The sequence below is a fragment of the Lutjanus erythropterus genome, chromosome 14 (assembly GCF_056507025.1).
Source record: "Lutjanus erythropterus isolate fLutEry1 chromosome 14, fLutEry1.hap2, whole genome shotgun sequence".
Classification (NCBI taxonomy): Eukaryota; Metazoa; Chordata; class Actinopteri; order Lutjaniformes; family Lutjanidae; genus Lutjanus; species Lutjanus erythropterus.
Genome location: NC_139330.1, coordinates 15,738,146 through 15,764,800, shown reverse-complemented (window position 1 = coordinate 15,764,800; position 26,655 = coordinate 15,738,146). Strand labels below are relative to the sequence as shown.

Below are 26,655 nucleotides of genomic sequence, written 5' to 3'. Positions count from 1 at the left end.
TCATGTCCCTCTTGTCTAAGAGCTAATTAGTTCCTACCTGCCATTGTTTAGGGGGGGACAGGTATGAGTGTGGTGAGATGTGTGCAACAGTTTTGTTTATGATGCTGTGAATCATAAAGTGTGAAGTTGCATGTCCTGTGCTGTCAGGCTGTTTTGGTGAAGAATAAATACACAAAGATAAGTTGTAGCAGGTTATTATGAAGAAAAGAGGGTTACAGACTGGTGGCAGCGGTGTTTTTTATTCATCTTCGGATTAATTTGCCAAGGCATTCACCTAGTTTGCACCCGCCAGGACTTATTGGACAGCGGCTGGCTGCAGCCTACAGGTGCTCTCTGTGCATTAATTTCAGTTTTACATGGACTTGCATACACAAAGTCACTGTTGTCATTAGTGGATGTTGCTGAGGACAGTGATTCTCTTGCTGATGATGACGGTGCTTTCAGGTATCTGCTTTATTTTACAGTTTCATGTTCGCTTTCAGCCGTATGGAAGTTGTGTAAAGTTACTCCAAATGAAAACCAAACACACCCAACACAACTGATTTTGCTGCTTCATAATAAAAGCTTTTAGAAAATAAAATAATGGGGGACGTCACTGTGAAAAATTTCTAAGAAATAAAATGTTTATCTACTGTTTTACAGGTGGTTCATTAAAGACAAGTGTCTCATCAGCAAATACACACCTTCAAGCAGGTGCAAACTCAAGTCAAGTCAAACAGTATGTGTATGCAAAATGGGCAAAAGAGTCTCAGAAGTTAGTGATGGAGATGACAAGCCTTAATTGCCTCTTCTGAAAAGAAGCAAAAAATAAAATGTCCACCTGGTCATGTTTATGTCACTGCTGATTGTAGCTGGAGCTGACAAATACCAGTGACTTCTGACCCAGGAGTGTATGCTGGTTATACCTTTCCACACTGAGGACAAAAGCCATATTTTACTGTGTGCCAGTGTTTTTTTCTTCACTGTAAAAGGGGCTCTACTCTGTGTGCCTGGCCTTGCTTTCTCTTAGTTCATTTATAAGCTGAAACATTCTTCTCTCACCTTGTTGTGTGTGGGAACATTTTTCACAAAATTGAGCCCAGTGTCGAGGAGCAGAAAAAGAATAATGTTCAGTCCAAAGTGGATACAAGCCAAATATTTCATCTCCTTTCTCTCTGCCATTTAAGCTTGTCTTGCATATCAGAAAGTCACCTCTGCCTCTTCCGTGTCCTCTCTTTTTCTTTTGTCTGTCATTCATTCACAACCTCATGTTCTGCCTCTTAATGCCTCCTGATGCACTCCTTTCCCTTCAGCTTCTGCTTTCCAATTTCCCTCTCTACCTTCCTGGTTCCTTCATTGTATCGCTTTCTCTTTCATTTGCTCATTCCTATTCTCCTTTTCACCCCTGTCTGTTCTGCTGTCTATCAGCGTCAGACCCAGGGTCAGCACTGAAGGGAATGCTGTCTGGCTTTCGATGAAACTAACTTAATTATGAGGTCTAGCCTTTCTGTATTTGTAGGTCCGCATTATCTGTATCATTCTTTAATGTCCTCTTATTTTGTGTCTCTCTTATTCAATTTGTTCAGTCTTGATATTAATGCATTGTGGCACAGTGAATCGGTCCCTTTTTGCAAATGAATTGTGGACATGAAGATTTAGCCCTGCAGGAACTTGGAGTGTTTCCAGAGAATGAATAACTTAAACCTCCACAGAGAGAGTTTGAACTTAAGACTTGTGGCTTAAGCAGCATTGAAGAAGTTGCTGGTGCAGTTAACAATCTGTCATGTTCATTTGAAAAACACACCTCATTCTCTGAACTGGTTGGTGACCTCAACAGATCCTAAAAATATCTTTGTTTTCCATTATTGTCCTGACATTTACCTAATTCACTGCAGCTGGGAACTAAATATAAATTGCAGCAAAGCACTCCTGCAGTACCATTAGCCCAGCTATGATTAAACACGAGTCTTACCTCTCAGTGTTTGTATTCTACTAGATTTATACCTCTTATTAGTGTGAAAAACTCCCATTTGACTGCACATGATTTAAACTGCTCTGCTCTCTCTTCATTCTTCATATCACAACTTCTGTCAATTTTGCTGTGTGCAAACGAATGCAACCCCATGACTGACTTTTATGGAAATAATGTCTGAATGTGTGTGCTGTTATCCTTGTTTAAAAGACTGACCCTCTCAGTGACGGCAGGCTTTGCTCCCTGCCTTCGAGCACGGCCACTGGAACCGTCTAAACACTTGAGACTGCCTTTAGATATTGTTGGATGCCACTGCAAAAAGCTTAAAGGGAAAATCTGCCACTTTTCATTTGAATGTCCAGTCAGTTTTGATAGTAAATGTGGTCAATTGAAGCAATAAATCCCTCAGTGCGTGTTATATTGACTGAGAGAGGCGAGTTCTCCTTCTGCAAAATCTGGCAATTTCAGCTTGGATTTCTTGTCTCTTCCTCTGGGCTGGCAGGGGGCGAGCTAGATGAGTATTTTTGTCACACAACACTATATTCAGGCCAACAATGTAAGAGCTTATAGGCTAGGGTGGTGATACACAGAAGCATGGGTATGGGCATCAGTGGCTCAGGCGCAATGCATCCTGGTACTTGTAGGCACTCCCTGGACAGCTCGGTGAGCAGGAGAGCAAAGTTTTCCTGGTCAATATAGCATGGAGGAGAGCAGCCATATGTCAGATCCCACAACCAAACCCTGCTGTCTGAAATACATTGCATGAAGAGTCAGTGATGGAGTTGTATGTCAGGTTCATCCACTTTGATGGAGGCAGACTGAAAGGACTCATATTTCTTTTCGCTTTTTGATCAGAAAAAACAAAGCATAATTGCTCACCTGACTGGTCATAGGATCTGGGCTCCTAATAACTAAACAGCGATACAATTTCCTTATTTTATTTTTAAGCTGCCAAAGACTTTGGAATTTGTATTGACCACCTGGCAAATTAGAGTGGTTGGTTTCAGTTTATTGCTTAAATTGACTACAGTTAACACTGACACTGACTGAATGTCCGTTTTCCTTCTAAAATGAAAAGGTCCGATTTTTCTTCACTTCACAACATCTGTATTGTTTTGGAAGATTTGATTCTATGTTTGAGGAAAACCCTGTCCGAACCCTGTCATCCTACACATCTGTCAGAGAACTGACAACAGTGCACAAATGTCTGATCTATACCAATATACATTTGGTGAAATAATCTTAATATGAAAGCACAAAATCTTCATGGATTTTTGTTACATACTGCTGACTGCATAAAAACCAATATGTCTAATCCAGCCTGCCACTATGGAACAAAATCGATCAAAAAAAGTTTATTTTCCGAAACAGCAAAGTTAATAAGTATTACAATCAAACAAAAGCAAATTAAAGTGATGTTCTTGAGCGTACTACTGCCCCGGGTTAAGCTCTGTCCCCATCTTAATCTTGTGTGTGTGCAGCCAGCTCACACTGTTAGATGCATATCTTTCAGTTCTGGTCATGGCTCTGTTCCATGGCTATGCACTGTTTGAGTTTGACCTTCAGCTTCACTGCAGGCAGAGAAGTATCTGCGCCCTGCCCTCAGACACAGGGAGGATTAATCTACGCACCTTCATGACTGATTTCACACTAGATTACAGACATACATCCACTACATCTTTTCCTCCTCCTCCTGGCCACTGAGGTGGAGGGCAAGGAGCTCCAAACACCTTGGGATTAGGAGGGCAGTCTTCATTATGTAATGCCTGCACCTGTGTGTGTGTGAGTGCATGTGCGTAAACACTCATAATTGCACATGTGTAACTATCTGACACGGGTCTTTGGACATCAAGCGTGTGTTAGCTATAACTACTTTACTGCATGTGTCTGTATATGTAAGTGCGCAGGTGTGCCCTAGCAAATCTAATCCTCGGGAGAAAACTCTATGATGGTCTGATTTATTTGTGGAGTAGATTCATCTTCTGGATGGCACATCTGCTTCTCTGCCAAGGGCACTGTGCACACTCTGGATTTGTTGGCCCTGTGCTATGCAAACCTAATGAGTATGCAAGTTCAGTGGCTGTGTGTAAGGAGTTAAAGCCCTGCCCAACTGTAATTGCGTGTATATCGATACACAACAGCTCAGCCCGGCTTGCCTCAAACCCTTCATCGTGGGTGAGATTGAACCTGACTCATCAATGCGTGCTAAATATAGATCCATCAGCCATAATCCAGAAAATACTGTACATAAACCGGGGCTTTAAACCCTGAGGATCTTCTGAGTATTAACAAATCATTTCTGAAGGGAAAGTTGCTGTTTCCTCTCGCCTGATATTTCAGTTACACAAGACCCACGTCTGTAATTTTCAATCGATAATGACTGTCTTGTGCGAGTGTGTGTGGGAATGCCTGCATGTGTGTACGTGTCACTTTGAGTGCTGCTGCTTGTTTGCGTGGGGGATCTCTTCTTGACACGTTTCTTGTGCTGTCAAAGCATATTGTGTGTGAGTGATTACCTGTCATCGCAAGCCTCGAGCTCTGCTTGCTCCCCAATCACGCCACTGCTGCCGCTTTCCCATCGCTCTCCCACTCTTTGTCTTTCTTTCTAACCCCTGAAAGTGCTCTTTCTCTCCCTGTGTCTCTCCTCTCTGTCTGTTTCTCATTTTCTGTGAGTCTGTGTATCCTGGCAGAAAGGTGATATCAGGGTCTTGAGGTTGGTGTTCTTTGATCTGTTTATCTTATTTATTTTCTCACTTTATTTCACCTAAAGGCATTCAACCATGAAACAACCAATGTAGGTCTTCATGAAATTCCTGCCAGGCCTGGTTGCAGTTTCCATTTGTAAGACATGTAACAACCGGGTCCAGAGGTTGTGCTGATGATGACAGGTCCACTGGCAGTCTCCCTCCGCGTGGGCCGTGCATATTACCGCCTGAAAAACAGCCTGGTGCTTTCATGTTTGTTTGGGGCATGAGGGGCCATGCTGTGCACAGCGTGGGATGATGACACTTTGTCCCATTGCTTTTTGAATTGTTTAGTTTTATTTTCACTATATTCTCTTCTTTGTGATTTATTCTTTACCTCTACTCGCAGGATGATGATATACACAGCAGAGTGCGCAATGAGTTTGAATCATGTTTTCCAGACAGTTTATAATAAAGTGGGGTTTTTAATTAACCTCTTTTCCTCTTCTCTTTGGCGATATCTTGCTTCTATGCAAGGCCTCTGTTGTATCTGCATTATGAGAACAAATGGCCCCAGCTTTGCTTCTCCAATCACACATAAATATTTCCAGCTAATGGGAGGCAGCGCAGCAGCATCGGTGTATTGATTGTGTGAACCGCCCCTCGCCACAACACTGGTCCTACAAATCCCTGCCTAATAGCTTCTTTGACCAATAATAAGTCAGAATTTCATTAATGTGTGTATTTGTGTGCCTCTACTTTGTAAGATAGAGCATTATTAGTTTGAAGTTAGTCAAAATGGGAATGTCTGGTCACACTTTATAATAACTATCATTAATGAATGGTTAATTGAAAGTTAATTAAGCTTTACCTAATTGTTATTGTACTGTTATCAAAGATTCAAATAATATTTATGTCTGTTTTATAAACCAAGCTTTATAAACATCAGGTTGCGACTTTTATAATGGCCATCTAGGTGTTTATAAATGCACTACACAGAATTTATTAACCATGAAAGTATTACTAGCATCAATTGCAACCTTACAATAACCATCCAGATAATTTATATTTATTTATAGATGTTTATAGATGTTCTCACTCCCAGTCTGAACTCATAAAATCCAACAGCTTGTTCAATGGCCCCACGCAAACTATGAAGCTGTAGGTACCCCTCTTGATCGTGCAGGGCTGCGGTCATGTTAACAATAAGAAATATGCAACATCCAGGCACAAAAAATATACTATAACACAAAAAATGTACTATATTAAGTATTTATTAATGATTACTGAAGAATGTAAAATGTTGTGTGTGCAGCAATAAATGCCTAATAATGCCGTTTTACATAACTTCAGTCAACACCAACACAAAAAATAGGTTATTATAAAGTTTTACTGTCTGTCCATTTTCCTTTGGTAAGAGCAAAACAATGAATGAAACTCTGTAAAAGCTAGTGTGAATGTGTAGGTGTGTGTGTGTGTGTTTGCAAGTGCTTTTGAGAGTTGACCATGCCATCTGTGCTGGGTTGTGTGCCAGGTCGACCTCATGCCAGGTGGTAAGAGGGCTGTCTTTAACAATTGGCTGTGTGTGATTTTGTGACTGACGCTGCCTCTGATGCTCCGTGACACCTTATTGTCTGCCGGGTAAAAACTGTCAGTGTCTCTGTTAAAAAGGCTCAGATCAGTGATTTGCTTAATGCAGAGTTAAGGCAGAGTTTAGGAAGTGCTGATGATGGAAGCACATGCCTCATTAAGGATCCGGTTCTGGCCAATTTCATGCAACAAGAACAGACTTGTGGTTCTGGGCCAGCAGTTGTTCACCTATAGACAAGAACAGACATTTTGACATTTAACTGGAGGAAAAGCACTGGTATACTAAAGGTGGCACTAAAGCTGCAACTATTAAATTAATTGCCAAGTATTAATCAATTAATATGAGTAATTTTAAAAAAAAATCTCTGATTTCAGCTTCTTTAATGTGAACATTTTCTGATTTTTACTCCTCTATGACAATTAACTGAGTATTTTTATCCTTATGGACAAAACAAGGCATTTAAGTATGTTACCTTGAGCTTATCAAGCACTGATATTTTTCACCATTTTCTGACACTTCATAGACCAGGCAACTAATGGAATAATTGAGAAAATAATTGACAAATTAATCTGCAATGAAATAGTAATTATGACAGCCGTAGGTGGCATGCAGAACTGTATTGACATTGACAGAACAGCTGTATTACCTACATTAGATGACTGCTTTGGCCAGCATGGGTAATTTTACCTCCCAGAATACAGTAGGAGTTGCTGGTCTAAAACTGCCTTAATCGTTTAGTTAGCTTGTGTTATTGTGTGACTTTGTGTTATTGTGTGAGTTCAATGAATCTGACCTAACCCTTTAAAACACCAAACAAAGAAACAGATAGATGCAGTGGTAGACGAGCAATCTGGCTTATGTACCGGCAGTTACCCACAAGAAAAGTCTGTCTAATGACAAGGTAAAGCTGTGAAGATATTCTAAATATAGCACACAATTAATCTGATATGGCTTTTTTAGGTGTCTAAAATACATGTTGCTGCTGACTCTGTCCACAGCAGTACTTCGCTTAGCTTCCTATACCGGTACTCCTGGTGCTTACAAACTGGGGGCGTACTGACTGCCATCTGTTGTATCAAATATCCGAACTATCCCTTTAAGTTGATAGCCACTGTTAAAGTGTTATCCTTCGTCACTGTCTCTGTTCTCCAGTTGTATCTAAATGTGCCTCCTGCTTCACTATTATCCTTGTTAAATCTGCTGTTACCTGCTTTACAGATTAAGTACTGATTGACTCAGTTTTATTACCAAACCAGCCACCAGACACCGTAAGAAATAAAAGATACTTCACTGCTGACAGCATCGTCCAATTATGTGTACCAGCAGGCCATTAAATATCTGTATCAAGAAAATCTGCTCACCTGCAGTTTTTTCTTTTGCCTGTTTTATGCTCACAGGCAGGAATCGGCTCCACCATGACAGTTTAACTCTTTCTAGGGTTTATTTATTGCATTATTAATGGGTATTTTCCTCCTGTAGAGAATATACATATTTTGACACACTCCATTTTAATTCACATATCCATCCTGATACATCTGGACCAAAACCTCACTATCCTGCTCTTCAATCCATGTGGCCATGTGGCACTAAGCCGGTGGTTAGACGACAGAGGTGGTGAGCGCCATTGAAGCATCGCCGTTTGATGATAACTCTGCCCCGTGGGAGGAAACAGCGGGACGCCAGAGACAGCTTGGCTCTGCCGCTGCTCCCTGTCTCAACAGGTACAGAGGAGCGTTGAGTCGAATGCTGATTATCTGGTGGGATTCTGTGTGAGGCTAGAAATGACAAAAGCAAACACCTGGCATAAATGAAAACCGACTCAATCAAACAAAGGTCAGATACTAAAATATTGATCCTGACTTATGTAATATCCATTTAAAAAATCCTTTGAAGTCTGCAGCTCTTTATAATATAATAGAGCCCCTCAACAAGCGAAGGATTTGTGAGCGCCAGTGGGATGTGAAAAATGTCTCCTCTGCTTTGCCAATTGTATTCCGCACATCCCATGTGCATCCTTTATTGCTAGGTCATTATAAGTCCGAACACACACTCCCCCACACACACACTGCCAGCCGACATTTAAGGACAGATGGAAGCCTTGGGGCAGAAGTTTGCTTGCATTCAGACAATAGATGGGGAATCTATTTTCATTCCCTTGTGTTGATCAGGGACATGACTCGCATAAATTAAAGTGATGACACTCCACTAGTTTATAATAGTATCGACCACACAGAGTAAATGCCAGTCTTAAGTGGGATGACACACAGAGATGGAGGCTTTATGGATGGCAAAGCACATTGATTACAGTGCACACTGGTATTTGAATCAATAGACCACAAAGAAGTTCGGAGCCGTGTGGTTTACAAAGAAAAATGGATAAATGGAACGCATGCTCAAATTGGAAAGCATATGTAATTGAGTGTCTGGCGCAACAGGAAAATACAAGCAAACAGAGTGCAGTCTCGATGCCAAGACAGATGTTTAATTTCAATCCTAAAATAAGTTGGGTTGCTTTGAGAGCTCTGTGGCTGACCATCAAGCCCAGGTTTGTGGTTAAGCCTCAGGGCGATGTAAACAGCAGCAACACATCCTTGTCTTTTACACTAAAATAATCAGACAACTTCTCTCAGATGTCTTATCCATCGCAGCTAAATATGCTACAGGCAGTTGCCTGGCCACTGATGATTTAATACCCTGAAGGGCTTTTTGTAAGTTTGCATGACTGGGCTTGCCTTTACTGTAAGGATGCACCTGAATCCTAATAAGTAATTTGAGAAAGCACAAATACACAAAAACAGATATTTCTTTAATCTATCTGCTCATTGTTATTTGGAAAAAAGTCAGCTCCATGATTATCTTGGCACAGTTAAAAAAGGTTGCATCTTAATCAGTCACTAATTGCACCAAGATTATTACCTTCAGCTACAGTAGAGTTTCTGTTTCCAATGCAAAACATACTTTTTTATTTAGGATGTCGAGGATGTGGAAATATATTTTATAATTAATTATATGCCAATATTAAATCATTTTGATGCTTTGTATGCAAACAAATCTTGCTGCCAATGAATATTAGATCAGAAAATTAAAACATTTGCCAGATTTTATGTGACCTCCTTTGTAAACCAGTCTTTGTATCCAAATACAGATATAAAGACAGATAATATTGTTGGTTGAACAGATACAACAGATACAAATAATGACATCTTCCTCTACTTTACTGCATGTATACTGTGCAGAAGGTTATTACAGAGCTATATATGGACTGCATTAGGAGAGCAGTGGTCAGTGGTGTGCTTCAGTAGCTGACATAATGACTAACTATGTTTGGTAGTTTAAGCATGTCTCAGGTGCTCCTTCATGGATGGCTGCCTCTGTAGGTGGAGGTAAAGCTGAGATAACCTTCTCCAGGTTAGGGTTAGGTTGTAAAAAAGGAAACACACACCGTGCTTCCTCTTGTATGCAATTCAGTAAAATCTGCTGTGTACCTTAGGGGCTGTGTCCATCAGAGTGTTTTTTTTTCCTGAGGCCAACATATTTTTTGAATTGTTTCCAGTGTATTTCAGTATTTACACTCTGTTACATACACCCACAGAATGTTGAGGCGCTCTGAGTGTTTGGCCTTTTTTTTATTTGTTTTTCCAGGACAGAAAGGCTACCACAAAGTGGGTCCTGTTTGTAGGCCTAGAACCAGGCCCCATCCAGCTTCAGCTCTTGAAGGAATCGATGGCACTCGCAGATGCTTCCTCACCTTCCTCACAATCTCATGAACCCCCACAGACCGCCGACTCTCTCCTCACTCCTTACGTGCTTCAGTCCTAATCCACAGCAAGGACCAGAACATGCAGGCTACTCTACTTGTGCTGACAGGACTCCCTAAAAACACAGAATTTCACCCAAGCGTGGTGCCTTACATTGTGCATGTGATGCGTGTTCTTGTCAGCTCACTTTGGGTTTTCTAAAGACTTTTTGGATAATCTAGCAAGACCGTGACCTAAAATGTTATTTATTAACCCAATCTTTTCTGTAACTCCAAACATATAGAATCCAAATCTAACTGTAACTTAAAGCAGAGATGAACAGAGACCATGAAATTTAGATTTTTCCTCCTTGTACTGCTGGCACGGCTGTAGCTGCGACTAACATTAGTTGCTTCCCTGCAGATTTTAAAATCACTTTTTCCTAACTGCTGATGAATTCACAAATTGGCCATCAATATGTTATGCTGGAAAATATGACTGATAATCAATTACAAGTACTTACAAACAGCAAATAAACTTATCATATATGTGTATATCATTCAGTCTGGTTTTGTATAATTTCCCAAGCTTTAGAAATAAAATTAGCCCATACTTTTCCACTCAGTCCAGCTTTTTTTGTGTGTACTCGGGGTACGGGCTGAAACTGTCACAGAGCTTTTTCATGAGGAGAAGCATGCACTGCTACTTTGTGCAAAACCACGCCCATCTGGATGAAATAAGTTTTAGGGAGTCCCTTGTGCTGACATTTTTATATTCAGTATTATTACACAAACTATCTGGGATTAGGGTACTTGCAAAACATAATGAATAGTTGCTTGTGCAGATATTCTATATCATAACTAGCAGAGCGTCTCAGCTGAAATAACACTTGGCCTCCAAAGCACGCTTGCACACTTGCAACTGAATGTTTTCAGCACCAAGTGTTTTCAGTTGGGGAAAAATGCTTCAGTGGACATAGCCCCTTAGGGTTGTTATTCGAAAAAGAAATCAACCTTGTACCTCTGGTTCCTGTTGAAAAGTTGACTTGTTCAAAGTACAATCAAGTGGAGTCAAGTTTGATAGCGTGTCTGACTATTAGCCCAACAATCAAGGATGCAGTGGGTACTTATTTCTCTAACCTGCCATACTTCAAAGAACCACTTGAAACTCCTGAGGACACTCCCTAAGTCCTCCTCCACTGTCCTCTCTCCTGTTTGTCACCTGTGGATTTCTCTTTTGTTCCATATTCTGCCTGTGCTGTGTGTCATGGTATTGTCAATCAGACACTCAACCTTTTCCCATTGTGTGTGTTGCTCCCAATAAGTCTGTCTACCACAGTCTCATGAGCATGTGTTTGCACTCCTCATGCTTTTCTTACACTTTACCTGTGTGTTTGCACCTGTCACTTGGACATCACTTAAGACTTTTAACTGGGATCCCTGCCTCTCATTCCTGTAATGATTTAGCCTCTTCTCATTGGGTCTTATGTCTAAATTAAAAAAAAAAAATTGATTGAGCTTCATTTTTTGATTAATATATAAGATACACTAGCATTTCAGTCACAAGGACCTTTCTCAAGACATAGGACATATGTGTGATAGACAAGTCAGTTTTGCTCAATAGAGACTGAGGACAATCTCACAGCTTTTGTCCCTAAAACTGGGTGGAAACAATTAGACTAGAGTTAAAAAAAAAAAAAAGAAAGAAAAAACTGGCACTGCCGAACCATCCAAAGTCTTTAAGGCCCCTCAGAAGTTGCATGCATTTCACAATGGAAAGAAGAATGGAAGGAGAGCACTGTTTCTGGTAAGCCATGTCCTTGAAAAAATGTAAGGGGCACAGGTTTTTTAGTGGCTGTTCTCACTGCTGTTCAAGTAACTATTTTGCATTTAGAAATTCCCAGGTGATTGTGAGGCGGGGAGATCTCAGATTGTCTGAGACTATATGTGGGAATTGACTTTCTTTGAATGGATTTTTGGGTTTTTGATTTCCTGCACCACAAATCAGACCAGACAAATGGTGTGTGCATTGCCTCATAATCTGTAGGGAAAAAAATTGCTGCCCATCACAAGCCCAAGACAAACTCTTTTGATGTCCTGCTTTGTTTGACCAACAGTCCAAAGCCCAAAGATTTTTAATTTAACACAATGGTAAAACACACAAAAATAGAAAATATTAATAATACACCTAGAAACCGTAAAAAAATTGCCATTTTTGCTTCATTAAACGACTGAAATGATGAATTGATTATCAAAATAATTGCAACGCTCATCAACCATGTCATGACACACACACATGCACATCCATCTCTCTTCCCACATGATGCAGTATTTAAAAATATCACATTTCTCTTTCTCTCTACCCTGACTTATGTCTGACCTCTTTGTCTGCAGTTCTTGTCCCTGCTTGGAGCTGTGTGTGCGTGCGTGTGTATGTGTGTGTGTGTCTGCGCACATGTTTGAGTCTAGTCTCATCAGTGCTTATCTGCTAGCACATCTCAGCTTGTAGCAAGGAGACTTGTGTGTGTGTGTGTGTGTGTGTGTGTGTCTGTAGGTATAACATAAGCTATTTTTGGGGGCAGATTTCAGACTCAAGACCAGTTATTTGGGGATGACTGATGCAACTGGGGACAAAAATTGTGTCCGCACCCAGTTAAAAAAAACAACAACCCAAAAAAAAAACTCTGGCTGTGGGGTCACTGGTTTAGGTCAGGATAAGGGTTCCGGTTAACAGGAACTGATGAAGTCATTTCTGGGACTGAAGGCAACTACCGTCATGGGGCCCTCTACATCCCTTGTTCTCTGCCTTTTTCAATCCTTGAATAAATAATAAGTCATAAAAATACACATTTATTCATGGTGGCATGCAGAGGATGATTTGAGGACTCTCTCAGCTTCAGGAAAGCAACTGTTCTGAAGTTTGGTGGTATAGCAGTGGATACTTTTGCATCTCTTGCCAGATGACAGCAGGGTGAACAGGCTGCGGCTGATGTGGTTGTTGTATTTTAGTATCCTCCCACTTCCTCCTTTTTTGGGGGATACTGCCTTCCTGAATCACTTCCGCAGATGTGAGTAAGTTCATGGAATAGTCCAAGTTAGTGGTGAGGCCATAAGACACCCATGAACTAAGCATTCTGATGTTATGTTAGTTATTACTCAGTTAAAAGTTGAAACAACACAAGTCTTAACCCAAAGTTTACAGTATAAGGCCTTTTATGGGACCCTTGGCTGCTTTGGGCTGAATCAACTACCGACCTTTGCCTAATAGTAAGTATCCCACTGACAGTCAATCAAGTAGCATTAATGTAACTCTATCTAATGACCCCCAAAATTACATAAGTAAACATGTTTATGTGAATTTCTGTGAGCGCTCCCTTAACTCAACTTTAAATCAAAGCCTCATCCCCTTTTCTTACCTGATTTGTGCATTGTTTTGGTTTAAATTTGAGCCACATCTCTGTACAGTGAATCAGCAGCAACATCAACACTCTTCAAGTATTCAGAATGGTTGTGTAGTGGCTCGACCCCACTGAGCAGGAAAGCTGTTGCCAAGATTAGCGGTAAGAGCTCTTCCTGACGACGATATGTGGTGAATAAAGCAGAGGCTAATCCTCCCTCCATAGCTGTTGGCTAGATGGCCATTTATGGGTGGTTTGGCTGTTGTGTTCTGTTTCCATCTCCTCTGTTAATCCGCAGGCAGCTGAAGTGGTTGATGAGACGCTTCAGCACTTCTCAGTATACACAAACAAACCGGCACATTCACTGGCACCCGAGCTCAGTCGCAGCATAATGCACTGTGCATTGAAATGCTTTTGTATTTTTTGTTTGTGTGTGCCTGTGTTTGGATATGGGTGTTTTCAATGTACACATGGATGTGTGTGTATGAGTGTGTATAGTTTGTGTACAAAGAAGTAATATCCTCCAGTATGAGTCACAGGGTGGAAATTAAAGCCTGGGATGATCCCCTCTTCAATGAGCAAACACTTCATTTTGACAGATCATTAACTAGACATTATCTTTCATTAGGCGCCTCTGCATTACTTATTCAACACTCTTAGGACACACATGCACATTCACAAGTGTTGGCACAGACACAGATTAGAAGAGTGCACTTAGTAGCGTGCAGATCCCCGCCAGGCAACAGATGGTGAAGCACCTACTGCAATGCCACCACAACTGGCAGATGCAATTAGTGGAGATTACCTTAGATTAGATATATTTAAGCTAATGTGCACAAAAACATTAGGCTGATTGGTCCGCAGTAACGGACAAGAAGCAGGTCCGTCGATCACGTGTGCGCACACTCACTCATGCACACTCACACGTACACGATGAAGTGAGTGCATGATCCTTTGGCAGGGATAATGACCTTCTCCACACACAAAGAGCTACACCACGGACCGATTTGATACAATGCATTTGAAACACTGCACCCAGAGCATTATCTGTGTCGCTGGATTCAACACTTACTGGAAATATATTTGGATTGATAAAAGTCTTCCTGCAGCTTGCTGAGGTTCGACTTATCTAATATATAATACACACAAATCTCATTTCTGTAGCTCCCATTCATCTCATTCATTCCCCACCAGTATCATAGCACAGTGATCACACATCCACTTTACAGATGGTCGGAGTAATTAGATTGACAATGAGTTTCACAAGAGAAGAGCAGGCAGAGTTGTAAAGAGCATCCTGATAAAAAGAGGGACGCTCTTAAGAGCACCATGAGAGAGGAAATCATCGCATCATGTAGTGGTTAATTCAGATGCCTGCTGCCCGTGTCTCTCACAGTGGAGACAAGTGGAGCTAAAACACCGGCAACACGAGCCTCCCACCCTCCTCTTTCACAATAGTATCGGTGATACAACTTTTGTTGCAGCAAAACAAGCCTCAGGCGACATTAATGGGACAACACATTTCAGGGTAGAGGCTGGGACAGTTTCCGGCCCGCCAGACTCAATCCATCTGTCTGCTCGGCACATCGGCACTTTTCCTGTTTACTCTCTCCATCATATCCTGCATCTACCCACCAGCTTCAGCTCTCCATCCATCTCCTTAGCAGTTTTTTTTGTCCCCTCCTCACCCGTGCCTATAAAAACCCGTGCGTCTGCCTCAGCCAAGCACACCCCAGCGATCTATCAGAGGGTGATTTTATGGGCTTTTCCCTCTACTGATGGCTATTTAGCTGGCCTCACCCAACCCAGGGTGATTTGTTATTGTAAGTGTTTGTCCAACACAGTTAGGCTGTTTGCTCTGACGGCACGCTGATGAAAAACGAGGACGCTTTATGGAAAGTTATGACAATTCATTGTGGTGACAGATCAATGCCATATCAGGGAAATAGGAAGTGATAATGAGATTGTTGTGAAAGGATATCGAATAGATTGAGACGAGGGCTGTGATGAGATGTTGAGATAAATGGGATTCACCTACGTGTCTCCAGATTCACCTTCTAATCAATGAGATCTTAAAAAGTGCCTCCAGACTTTAATCCCACCTCTTCCTCTTTCTTTTTTCCCCCCTCTCCGTTGTTGACCATATTGGCTTTCATGGGCACGGCGAGGACTTTAACTGGATTCTGTGCGCTCGGTTGCTGTCACTGCTTCAATACACAAGCTCAGGTTGCATTGCCCTGATGGAAGGGCACACACACACACACACACACACACACACACACACACACACACACACACACACACACACACACACTGCCAGGGGAACATGAGAGGCTGTGTTACCTTTCACTGTCAATGAAAAATCACTTTGAAAATAAACAGATATACTCCCTGGGGAAGAATGGTAGGAGTTTATAAAGAGGTTTATATGTTTCCAGTTTTGTATATTATTCAGTTAATATTTCAGTGGTGTTCTCATTGGGGATGACTGATACGAGAATACAATCAGGTTCAATAAGCAAATCTATTTGATTGGTTTGTGGCTTGTAGCGTAACAGCCTCTTGGTCCACTAAACAGCACTTTTCATTACTCTGATGAAGCGCAGGAGATGCATGTATCCATGTGTGAATGTATATGAGTATACATGTGTTTTCAAACAACGTGACTTGAATCTTGAATAGGATAAGGAAGGAGAGGGAACAAGTATGCAAGTGTCCAAAATCGATACCGTTTAGGGAAGAGGTTGAGAAAAACTTAACGTATATCTTTGACTTAAAATAACCTCTGAAACTAGAATATTTGGGGCGATTAATTTACTAAATTTGTGGCTATCAACAATAGAACAAATTTTGGACATGGACAAATAAAATTTTACAATTAGAGATTGCATTAAAATATTGAATAAGATTTACCTCAGAGATACATTCGGTAAAATGTCCTTTTGTCTCAATCTGTCACAAATAAACAGCCACTGATCCTCAATCCCAGTGCGCTATTCATATTGGTACAGTTTAGTTTACAGTCTTAAGTTTTTGTCTGATATTCATTAATTTAATTTGCATAAAAAAGTTGAAATTGTCCCATAAGAAATAATTATCTGAAATGATTATCTTTTAATCCTTTAATCCTGAAGAGAAATAGAAAACAGTCAGAAGTACCTCATGTTCTGTCTCTGTAAAGGCACATTACAGCATTATAATGCACCCTTTCCTCCAAAAAAAAAGAAGAAGAAGATACTGCTTATACTACTTACTAGCATTAGAAAATGCCATTCTTTTTAAAATGTATATGGGCACCTTTTGTCTTTATTAGAGAAACACAATGGCAGGAAACGGAGGAAGAGAGCGATGGGGGATGACATGCAACAAATGTTCTTAGCCTTAAGCAAACCGCAGGGGCCCTGTGTTTCATGGTGAGCACCCCGAGGCCTGCAGGGCACCCCATGAGCAAAATTCTGTTTTTTATTAACATCATGAGGATCCTTTTCTAATGAACATAATTACAAAGTCTCAAAATGTTCAGACTGAACGTGTCAGTGACAACATAATTTGTTTTTCTTACGATGTCTGCTCATGGGAAAAGACGTTTGAAAAAAAGACTGTGATCACCGGTGAAAAGATGTTCAGATTAGATCCAAAAGCTTTCTTTTTTCACCTACAATTTGTAAACTTTGATTTAACATCATTTTTTAACTCTGTTTCACAGGGATTTGGAGCAGGGACATTTAATCATCCTCTACAATGTACAAATAATAGCCCATCATCACATTGGAGCCTCACTAAAAAAAACTACATCCACATTTCTCTGCTAAAAGGCAATAAAAATTGCCACACACACTCCAACCTCACTTGTCTGGCTGAAAGTCCTGTGTTTAACCACTCATTCACCACATCATCCTGGTCAATTAAATGTCTTTGTCAACCAGAGCGCATATCCTGCAGTAGAAGTAGTTCAGCGCTGTAACCAATAGGCCTGCAGTACTTGAACCTGCATGTTAGGCTGCAGCAAAGAAGCAGTTTCTTTATTTTATTCTGTAAGACCTACGCAACATTAATGAGAGCATCAACAATAAGATTGTCTATATCTGTATAGATGTTCTTAATGCCTGCCACTGGGTCTTTTTCTCAGTGAAATCAGATGAAATGAGCCTGTGTTTACATTTTCTCAGGGAAAGTTACATTAAGTAGTACGTTAGCCAGTTAAAAAGAAGCATGAGGAGATTTTTATTTATTATATATATTTATGTTATATTTTGTGCTTATGAAGGTAGAAACACAAAATATCCTTATAGCAGCTTTGAACTACTTGGTCAAGGTGGGGAAAAGATCCTCCCTCACGGTTAAATATTTGTTTTAAAAAGTCAACAGACAGGACACATTATGTGAGAAAACCCAGTCCGTCACTAACCTTAACCAAAGTGTTTTAAAACTTAAACCTAACTACAGGAGCGTGGAAAGGCCAGTCTCCAGTGTCAAGGTCTGTTTTGTAAGACTATCACCCTCCCTGTACTGGAAAAAAATGCTAAAAGTAAACATAATCCAGGCAGCAGTTAGGTGTCCTACAAAACGTACGTTCAACAGTTTATAAACTAAATTTTTAGGAGACAGGTTTGCTACGTATGATGAAGAGGCAATAACACGACAGTTTTATGTTGCTGTGAAAGCCTTCTATAAACTTACTGCCAGGACATTAAGAGGCTTTTAAACTGACGTCCCCCTAAACCGACTTTGAGTTTTTCACTGTCAGACTGTATTTGAATGAGGCACATACCAGATGGATGATTTGTGTCAACACCAATTGTCTGCTGATTAACCATCATAGAGGGCACCTCCGGATAATGCGCTCCAATTTGAATGTGTGTGTGTGTGTGTTTGTCTACCTTTCCACAGAAATGACTCCACTGTCTGGAGGGAGAGGACGGACACGTCTGGGACAGGCTCCACAAGGACACACGGCAGGAACAAAGAAGGTGGCAAAAATTGGAGCGAAAAAACAGAGTGACGGGAAATAAAATGAAGAGTGAGGTGAGTGAGTCAGAGAGAGGGAGAAAGCACTTTACACTCATGAGTAATTCATACAGGTTTCTATTCTGCTGGTTTTCTTTCCTCCAGGCCAGTAAACATAAAGAGATGCAACATTATTCAGCTGCTCTCTATAGTGTACTACACCTAAAACACAAGCTGTATGCATCATACAGTCACAGGAATAAAGGTTCCAACATAAAGGACTGGGGTTCTACCTAGAATTATTTGCCTTGAAGGACATTTTTTTTAAGACGGGGTCAAGGATTGTTTGCAAGACTAAGAGCTCCATGAAGAACCCTTTTCACCCAAAAAAAAAACCTTTAAGGAAGAAAGCATAGGTGTTAAAAGATCCTCGCCCTCAAGGATTCAAATATTTATCCATGTTTCAAATCGTGCTGTTAAATGTAAATGTATCTGGAATGCCCTTAATTCATTTTACCGGTGTTCTTATATTTTTGCCTCATTTGTAGAATACAGTTTGGTTCTTTGTAGAACCCTCAGAAGAGACTGAGTGATACATGTAAATCCCTTACAAAAAACATACTTTTAGATCCCCCTTGGTGGGTTCTAGATGAAACCCTTGAAATATAAAAGAGTTCTTGGTAGAATCCTCAGGTGGGTTCTAGATGAAACCCCTGGAATATAAGAGGGTTCCTAGCAGAACCCCTGGGTGGGTTCTAGAGCAGGAATATAAAAGGGTCCCTGGTAGAACCACCCTGATGGGTTCTTGTTGACACCCTTGGAAGGTGGAAAGGTTCTGGATTGAACCCCTGGAGAGGGTTCTTGGAGAAACTACTACACCATAGAAGGGTTCTCTGTACTATGTCTTACAAGGGGTTCCAGGTGGAACCTCTCATAGATGGTTCTAGGTGATGTTGTTGATGTTGGATTCTTGGTACGACCCCCCCGAAGGGTTCCAGATTAAACCTTTATATAGGGTTCTACTAGGAACCAAAAAGACTTCTCCCAATTCCTCCTAATTAGACCTTTATTTCTCAGAGTTTAGTGAAGAAGAATGTGAAAAGACCCACTCACTGTCAGAAACGTGTGTGTGTGTGTGTGTGTGTGTGTGTGTGTTTGATCCCTCTGTCTCAGGATGTCATCCCTCAGGTAAAAGGTGACGTCGATTTCAGCAGCCCAGCTGACATCTGTCGAAAGCCATCACAGGTTTTAAACGCTCGCTGAGACAGCATACCTGCAGGGGTTCAGGGGTTACATTATCCTTCTTTTCCTGTGACAGCACCACAAAACAAAATAAAAACAATTACAGTCAAGTCTGATTACAGGAGAAAAACGGTCTGACACATATGGAGAAAGGAATCCGTTCATGTCTTCTGAAGGTCACACACTTGTCCTGTCATGGATGATGTCATTACATGTCTCTGGTTTAGAGGACAAGGATGGAGAGAGAGAGTACAGTGGGGATGGGTGCAGAGCGAGAGCCGACAGTTAGTTTGAATTAGGGTTATAATGGGTTTGATGAAAACAGAATGAGCTGATAGTATAGCTGTATAGGAGAAAACGATAAAAAGAAGGGAGGATGGGGAGAAGGAGCGAAACTATGATTCTTTTAAAGTTCAGATGATGGTAAGCTGTTTGGAGCCAGGCTGCAGCTGTCTTTATTAAAACTGTATATAAGAAAGTGAAGTTTATGGATCTAAAGAAGATATTGTACAGAAAACTCCCTGCAGCAGTTTGGTGCAGTTTTGAGGTTTTATGGTCCGATGATAGCATGTGCCTTTTCATCACTTTTCTCATAGCCAGTATTTACAATATATGGTTTAATCAAATGAAAGTTTGGTGGGAAATTTATGTGAAATGTTATTTTTTCTAGGAGGAAATGAGACAACTGAGATAGCCTTTTGCCATTACATCTGGAAACCAGATGATGTGGTGTGATATAACAGGATAGGCTTTGAAATAGAAAATTAAATAAAATGCACTTTGCTTCTGAGGATGACTTGAGAAAGATTATGAAGACCCTGAAACAATAAAAACACTCAGTGATACAGATAATTTGCATGATCAGATTGACACTAAAACAAAGAACGTAAGTGGGTTTTCAATTGTAAGTCTCTGCATTTTTTGTGCTATGCAGCAATCAACTGTCCTTCTTTTAAACATAAATATATTGTAAACTGCTGGCTTTTAGTGGTAATACAAGGGACTTTTATCAATAGTATGACACCAAAGTAAAATAAAACAAAACAAAACTTTAATTTGTATTCATATAGAGTACGGGCCGAGGTCCAGATGTGGACCAAACAGGAAGTCAATCTGAACCCCCCTCATATCTCCTATGAATACATCATGTATTGTCACATTTTCTATTTTGAAATAGGTTTTCTATCGATCAATGAATTATTAGTGGCATTGAATATACTGTAGCTGGTGATCTGGTCTCCATTAATGTGGTTTTAATGTGTCTTATTTCCCTATCGCTGACATCACTGTCATGGCGATGCTAACTGCCGAATGTGTGAAGTGCTGAAGTGTTGTTTGTTGTTGCTTGGCTCTGCTGTATTTTGACTATCTTGACTGTTTTTTATTATTATTATTATATATTTGCTGAGTTAATTAAATGTTATTTTGATGTCACAAATTGCGCTGGACCTCTGACCTTGAATAAAAATCAGATGCAGACCGTCGGTAATAAATTTGAGTACCCCTCATATAGTCGGTGTAGTGGTAATGAAAACAAATTAAAAATAATTTGAATTCATATCATTTTGTGCCCAACTTGTGTTTTTATATCTGAAGTTAGTATTTGTACCAAAACAAACTTTTTTCCCACTCAGTATGAGCCTCCTCTCTTTTGCTTGTTTTTCTTTGCATTTAAGATAAGATAAACTTTACCGAAGGCCCACAGCAGCAAAAAGAACTAAAAGAACAGATGCATAGATAAGGTAAGTAATCTTAAAAAAACCATACACAGTATTAAGTAATAAAAACATAATATTTAGAACAACACAGATCTGCTGTAGAATGTGCATTCAAATGTATTAAAATTGGCAAGGGCATAGATTATAAATTTTTTTAGCTCATGTTTTCATGTTTTGTTAATGCGCAGGTAGGTGTGTGGGTGCCTGAATGCCTGTGTATGTGTGTGTGTGTATATCTGGTGTGCCTGAGTGTTCGGATCTCTCACTGGACACCATCAATCAGTCAGTCAGCCAGTATTGGCTGCGTGACTGAAGCCAGGCCGACAGCTCTGTGCTGGAGGTCGCAGGCTGTGGTGAATAATGAAAGGAAGTGTCATTTAGACGTTTTGAAGTGCTTTTTAATACTGCTTAACAAGGAGGGTTTTCTTTCTACTTTGGGAAGCTCGAGGCTTTGAAATACCATCAGTGACAGGTTTTTCCAAGTTAATCCTTCTTATTCCGTCTTTTCTGCTGAGAAGCATAATTGTTCTGGCAGAGAATCCTTACCCATCTCTGCCATGATCCCACAGGAGCTGAAAATATTGACGTAACGTAAAGCTTTACATGGAAAAATTCTGCATTGTTTTGCAGTTACAGTGCAGTATGTGACATACTGATCTGACTCTTTGCCATCATACCTATGATTTGCACGCACACACAAACTCACACCTTGGTTTGGGAATCCCAGAGTTTTGTGCTATTAATATTCACAACGCAGTTTGGCTCATGAGAGAGTTGCCAAGGACAGGGGACTAACCTTGGGGTTGCAGTGAGAGCCAGACGTTGCATCTCAATAGTTTGATGAGTTTTCCTCCCCCTCCTTTCCCTCTCCATTCTTCACCTCTCCTGCTTTCCCAACTCTGAGTTTTTATCAATTACTCACAGACACCAGCAACATAACCTGTATGTCCGAGTGTCTCTTTGAGCTTTTGAGTGGGTGTGAATAATCCGGTTACAAGGTGCTGGAGGTTCATGGGTAGGCTAGAATTAAGCGGCTAATCCAGGTCTGATTTGAATTTAAAACTTTTTATGTGCAGCCACACTCACATGCACACTGACAAGTAGTTTGAAAATCGTAGGATAATACTGTTAAATCAATGGGAATGCAAAGGAAGGTCAGAAACCTGCCACAAAATAGCCTCTTTTTCCCCTCAAATTTATAGGGCTGTGGTCAACCAAAGAATATCTTAGGCGACTGAATTTCTACCTACTCTTCAACCAATCGATTTGTCAATGAAGGAACAAAATCTGCACAAAATCTGCAACTCTAAATTCACCAGAGAGCACTCAGTGTTACACAGTGTTGCCAAGCACATGAATCCCTGCAGTTTGACCATTTATTTATAGCTTTATTGTTACCTTCAGAGCATGTCTATCTATAAGTTTATATACAGCAGCAACACACACACACACACACACACACACACACACACACACACACTGTGGAAACAAGGATCACAGAGCAGAACCAGCCAGTTTCTCTACAACACTACAGCTAATGCACCATGTGCTGCAGTAAACTTCCATAAAAAGCAGCATAAAAAAAGACAGTTACCACCATCCAACCTGCTACTCTCAATTTTATGTAGCTGATTTCAAATGAGGTTTAATGTTAATACAGTTTCTCTTAACTGTCCCTCAACGTTACAACATTAGTCCAACATCGCCCCAGCCTGTGGAAGCAGCCACATTAGCAACATGCTAGTGTCAAAATTCAGCAGGAAATTCCTCCATTTCTTTTTAACACATAGTTATATTGTTACCTTCAGGGCATGTCTATTAAGTAAATGTACATATAGCAGCAGCAAACCATAGAAGAGGATCACAGAGCAGAACTGTCTGACTTCCACATAACAGCAAAGTTAACGCAGCTTGTTAGCTGCAGTATAAATATCCAAACTGCCATCCATCTTCTACTCTTGTTTTTTGTGTAGCTGGCCTCAAATGAGGCTTAATGTTTACACAGTATATCTTTACTGTCTCTCAATATTACAATATTAACCCAGCATCGCCTCAGCCTGTGGGAAAAGCTGCATTAGCAACAGCCTCACACCAAATTCACAACAAAATAAACACAAAACAATATATAACATGGCAAAATTTACAGCTTTCAACTTTGAAGTCACGTCACCACCAGTAGATCCATCTTTGAGCTTGTACCATTACTAGCTCTCGTTGTTAAATCCACAAATGTTGACCTCAAAAATAAACTTTTTATCCACTCGGGTGCTTTGTCCTCTGAGGCTGGGGGCCGATGTAGCAATATGCGCTGGTAGTTTGACATGGTGTCAGTTAGTTTGGAGCCAGTAAATGTTCAATAAATAGCTTGTCACTCAAATATCAAATACATCAAGTCTGCATGTCCCTCCTGCCCATGAAAATGATTAAGAAGCACTTCTTTCCTTATGAAAATAACACAAGAATTCAGTTGGACAAGAGCCAAACGACCAACCAATCGACCGACTGACCACAAGGTGCAGCCCTACAAAGTTGTTTATTTGATTGTCAATAACTGCTAAATGTCAAAAAGTTACATTTCAAGTTTCAGTGTTGTGCCTAGTATAGCACATATTGGTCCACTGTAGGAAATGATCTTTAATCAAGAGCATGAAAAGACCCCTAATGTTTTCTGCTGTTGAAAATATGAATGCAAACAACACCTTCAACAAAACAACAGCAGACCTCCACACGCAGCTGGCACCGCGCCCGGTATCTGCTATTCTGATCAGAGATACAACAAGGTTGTCTCTGGGTCACTGCTCAGCTATGAAGTGTCCTCATCTAGATTTGTCTTGAAGTCCCGACCTGATCACTAACCCCCTCAGTCACAGGCCTCCTCGACAATGACTTGCCGATTCTCTTTATTTTGGCTCTGACTCACTAAATCCCCTCTAACTCACCATGAATCGATCTCCCCACTTCCCCTATCCTTCATTCTCGCACACTCCTCCTCTCCTTCATTTAGAATCCACCTCTCCTTGTCTCCTTTCATTTACCACACACAGAAATCCAATCACTATCCAATCGTCCGTATCTGTGAAATATTTTGTTGGTATTAGATGACAGAAAAAGTGGGCCTTGTGGTTATTGTGGGCCTCCCTCTGTTTATTGGCAGCACGCAGGGTTCAAATGAGGCTTATAACAGGGGGAACATCCAACTCCTCATGACCTTAACTCACCTCTTTTCCAGGGTGTTTTGGTGCCTTTCAGTCACACTTTACTCTCAAAATTGTAAGCATTTATATGGTAATGAGGACACTTTTCTTTATCAGGATGTGGTCATCCACCTGCTGCTCTAAATAAGCAAAGCTAAGACAGGAAACATAAAGGCTTTTTGTTGTTGTGTGATGGGTATAAAGTAGCAGTAATCACAGATCTGACCAAACACAGTTGACTTAATGTACCAAGGGAAAAGTCATTTGTGTACGCTCCCCAGTGTGTCATTAATGCTTGCAAACACTGCAGTTTTCACCCAGGAGGAATCTTGGTGAGTCAAAGCCACATGTCTTTTGTTCTGCCAGAGTGCAACGAAAAGAAAATCCTAAATGTGCTGTTTAATTATACAATGGACATTTCAACCAGACAAGTGACTTTAAAGTGATTCTCCTACTTTTGTCCCACATTAAAAACACCAGCTGTGGTCAGCTTCAATTCATGTCAGTTACAGTGGATGAAAAAGCAGAAAAAGTATTGACATACCATACTGCTGAAATGTTTGAATGACCCGTTATATTGATGTTTTTCTTCTTTCCTTCAATAATGGCTATTTTAACATAAATAAAAAAGTGCAATCCAATTCCTAAACGTATCATTAATAGTAATCAATAGAAATAGTTTGGGGCCCAAAAGAGGAATAATTAAATGATTAAAACTCCCTTTTAGTCGATGTCCCTGCAGTGTAGTATGACATTCACAAACCATCTTTTCCTCCAAACGCCCTTTGATTTTTAATTTGTTTTCTAAGCCAGAAAAATTTAAGAGACCCACAATCTTTATTGAACCACAATGGAGCAATTGGGCACTGAATATTTTGGAAACTTGTTTTTCTTTGGGCCCACTGCAGTCTACTAAGTGGTTAGATTGAATGGGTTTAACAGTTGTGATTTGTCAGTCCACAGTATGTCCATCAAATCACAAAGTGATCCAGTTCCAATAGTATTAACCTAGACCCTTTATTTCTGTTTTTAAGTTTTAAGAATGCTAAAACAATATGCCTGTTAATTCCAGGTTGTTTGACATTATTGTGCACACACAGGAACCTTTTCCTATTGAAATCTGCACAGAGTTTGATACCAAGCTTCCAATTTCTTGTACCAGTGACTGGTGATTTCTTCTATTTTTATTGAAATGTTGCAAACCCAGTTGATTCCATCAATATTTATTATTAATATTTGCTAATCACACCAGCTATAAACCAGTATTTATCCATATTTTTACACAATCATTGTATGGACAAAGGAGGAGTGGATTACACTGCAGTGACTATTAGAAATGTTATATGGACATTCTGATATGTCTTGTTAGACTAAAACTTCACTGCACAACATAAAACTAATACATCCAGTGTTAAATAAATAAAAATGCAATTACACAGAAAATTGGGATTTTCTATGACATTTGTTCGTTGTCAAAACTAAGGGTCATCGGAGCCAGTCAGCTCATTAATCAGGTGACAGACAGGTGCAGTTTCTAGAGCCAGGCGCTGCAGTTGCTCTCCACTGACTACAAATGCCTGTCTTGATGTTGTGTGGTTGTTGTTGACCACCTGTACATAGCATCAGGGCAAGCTGGGATCAAGTTGGACACAAACCTAACCGGCATGCATTGTGCAGTGATCGCCAGTGATCATTTCTGCACAGGCCTGGCTCATGCCGAACAAGCCTGATGTTACCGCTCCGATATGAAGGGCAATCTTAAAAACTTCGGCTTGGTTTCGCATTGCGGCTTTTTTTTTAAAAACTCTAATTGTTTCCACCCAGTTTTAGCAACAAAAGCTGAGAGATTCATTCATGAGTCTACGACCAGCATGACTTGACCTCTGTTCTCTATAAAAGATGAAAGTACCAACTTCACACAGCAGTCTTTGAAGGCATATTTGATTGTCAGAACAAATTTGGTGGGGGAACACTCTGTGACCTCTCGTGTAGAACAGAATCAACTAAGATGACATGTTATCTCCTACGGAAGCAAACCTTCGCCAACACTATCCCCCTGAACCATCTACATAACTGTCACGCTGTACTGTACAGCAGGTCAAGGGCTACATGACATGTGCATTTGCATGTAGGCATTATGGGGCAGCTACATGAGGCAAATGCATGCTTGAATGGTAATTTCAGTGACAGATAC

The 26,655-nt window shown here is 40.5% G+C and overlaps 1 protein-coding gene and 1 pseudogene across 2 annotated transcripts in view; both read left to right on the top strand.

Annotated features, from left to right (window-relative positions):
- LOC146315354 (uncharacterized) overlaps positions 1–7,999 on the top strand; it is an 84,761-nt pseudogene extending 76,762 nt beyond the window's left edge.
- The window catches only part of LOC146315353 (A-type potassium channel modulatory protein KCNIP2), a 156,352-nt gene that overhangs the window by 1,554 nt on the left and 128,143 nt on the right, over positions 1–26,655 (top strand). For both annotated transcript variants that reach the window (XM_084735861.1, XM_084735865.1), the window contains exon 2: positions 18,251–18,385. In XM_084735861.1, the coding sequence (XP_084591987.1) occupies positions 18,374–18,385 (12 nt within the window). In that variant the 5' untranslated portion in view covers positions 18,251–18,373. The remainder of the gene's footprint in view (positions 1–18,250; positions 18,386–26,655) is intronic.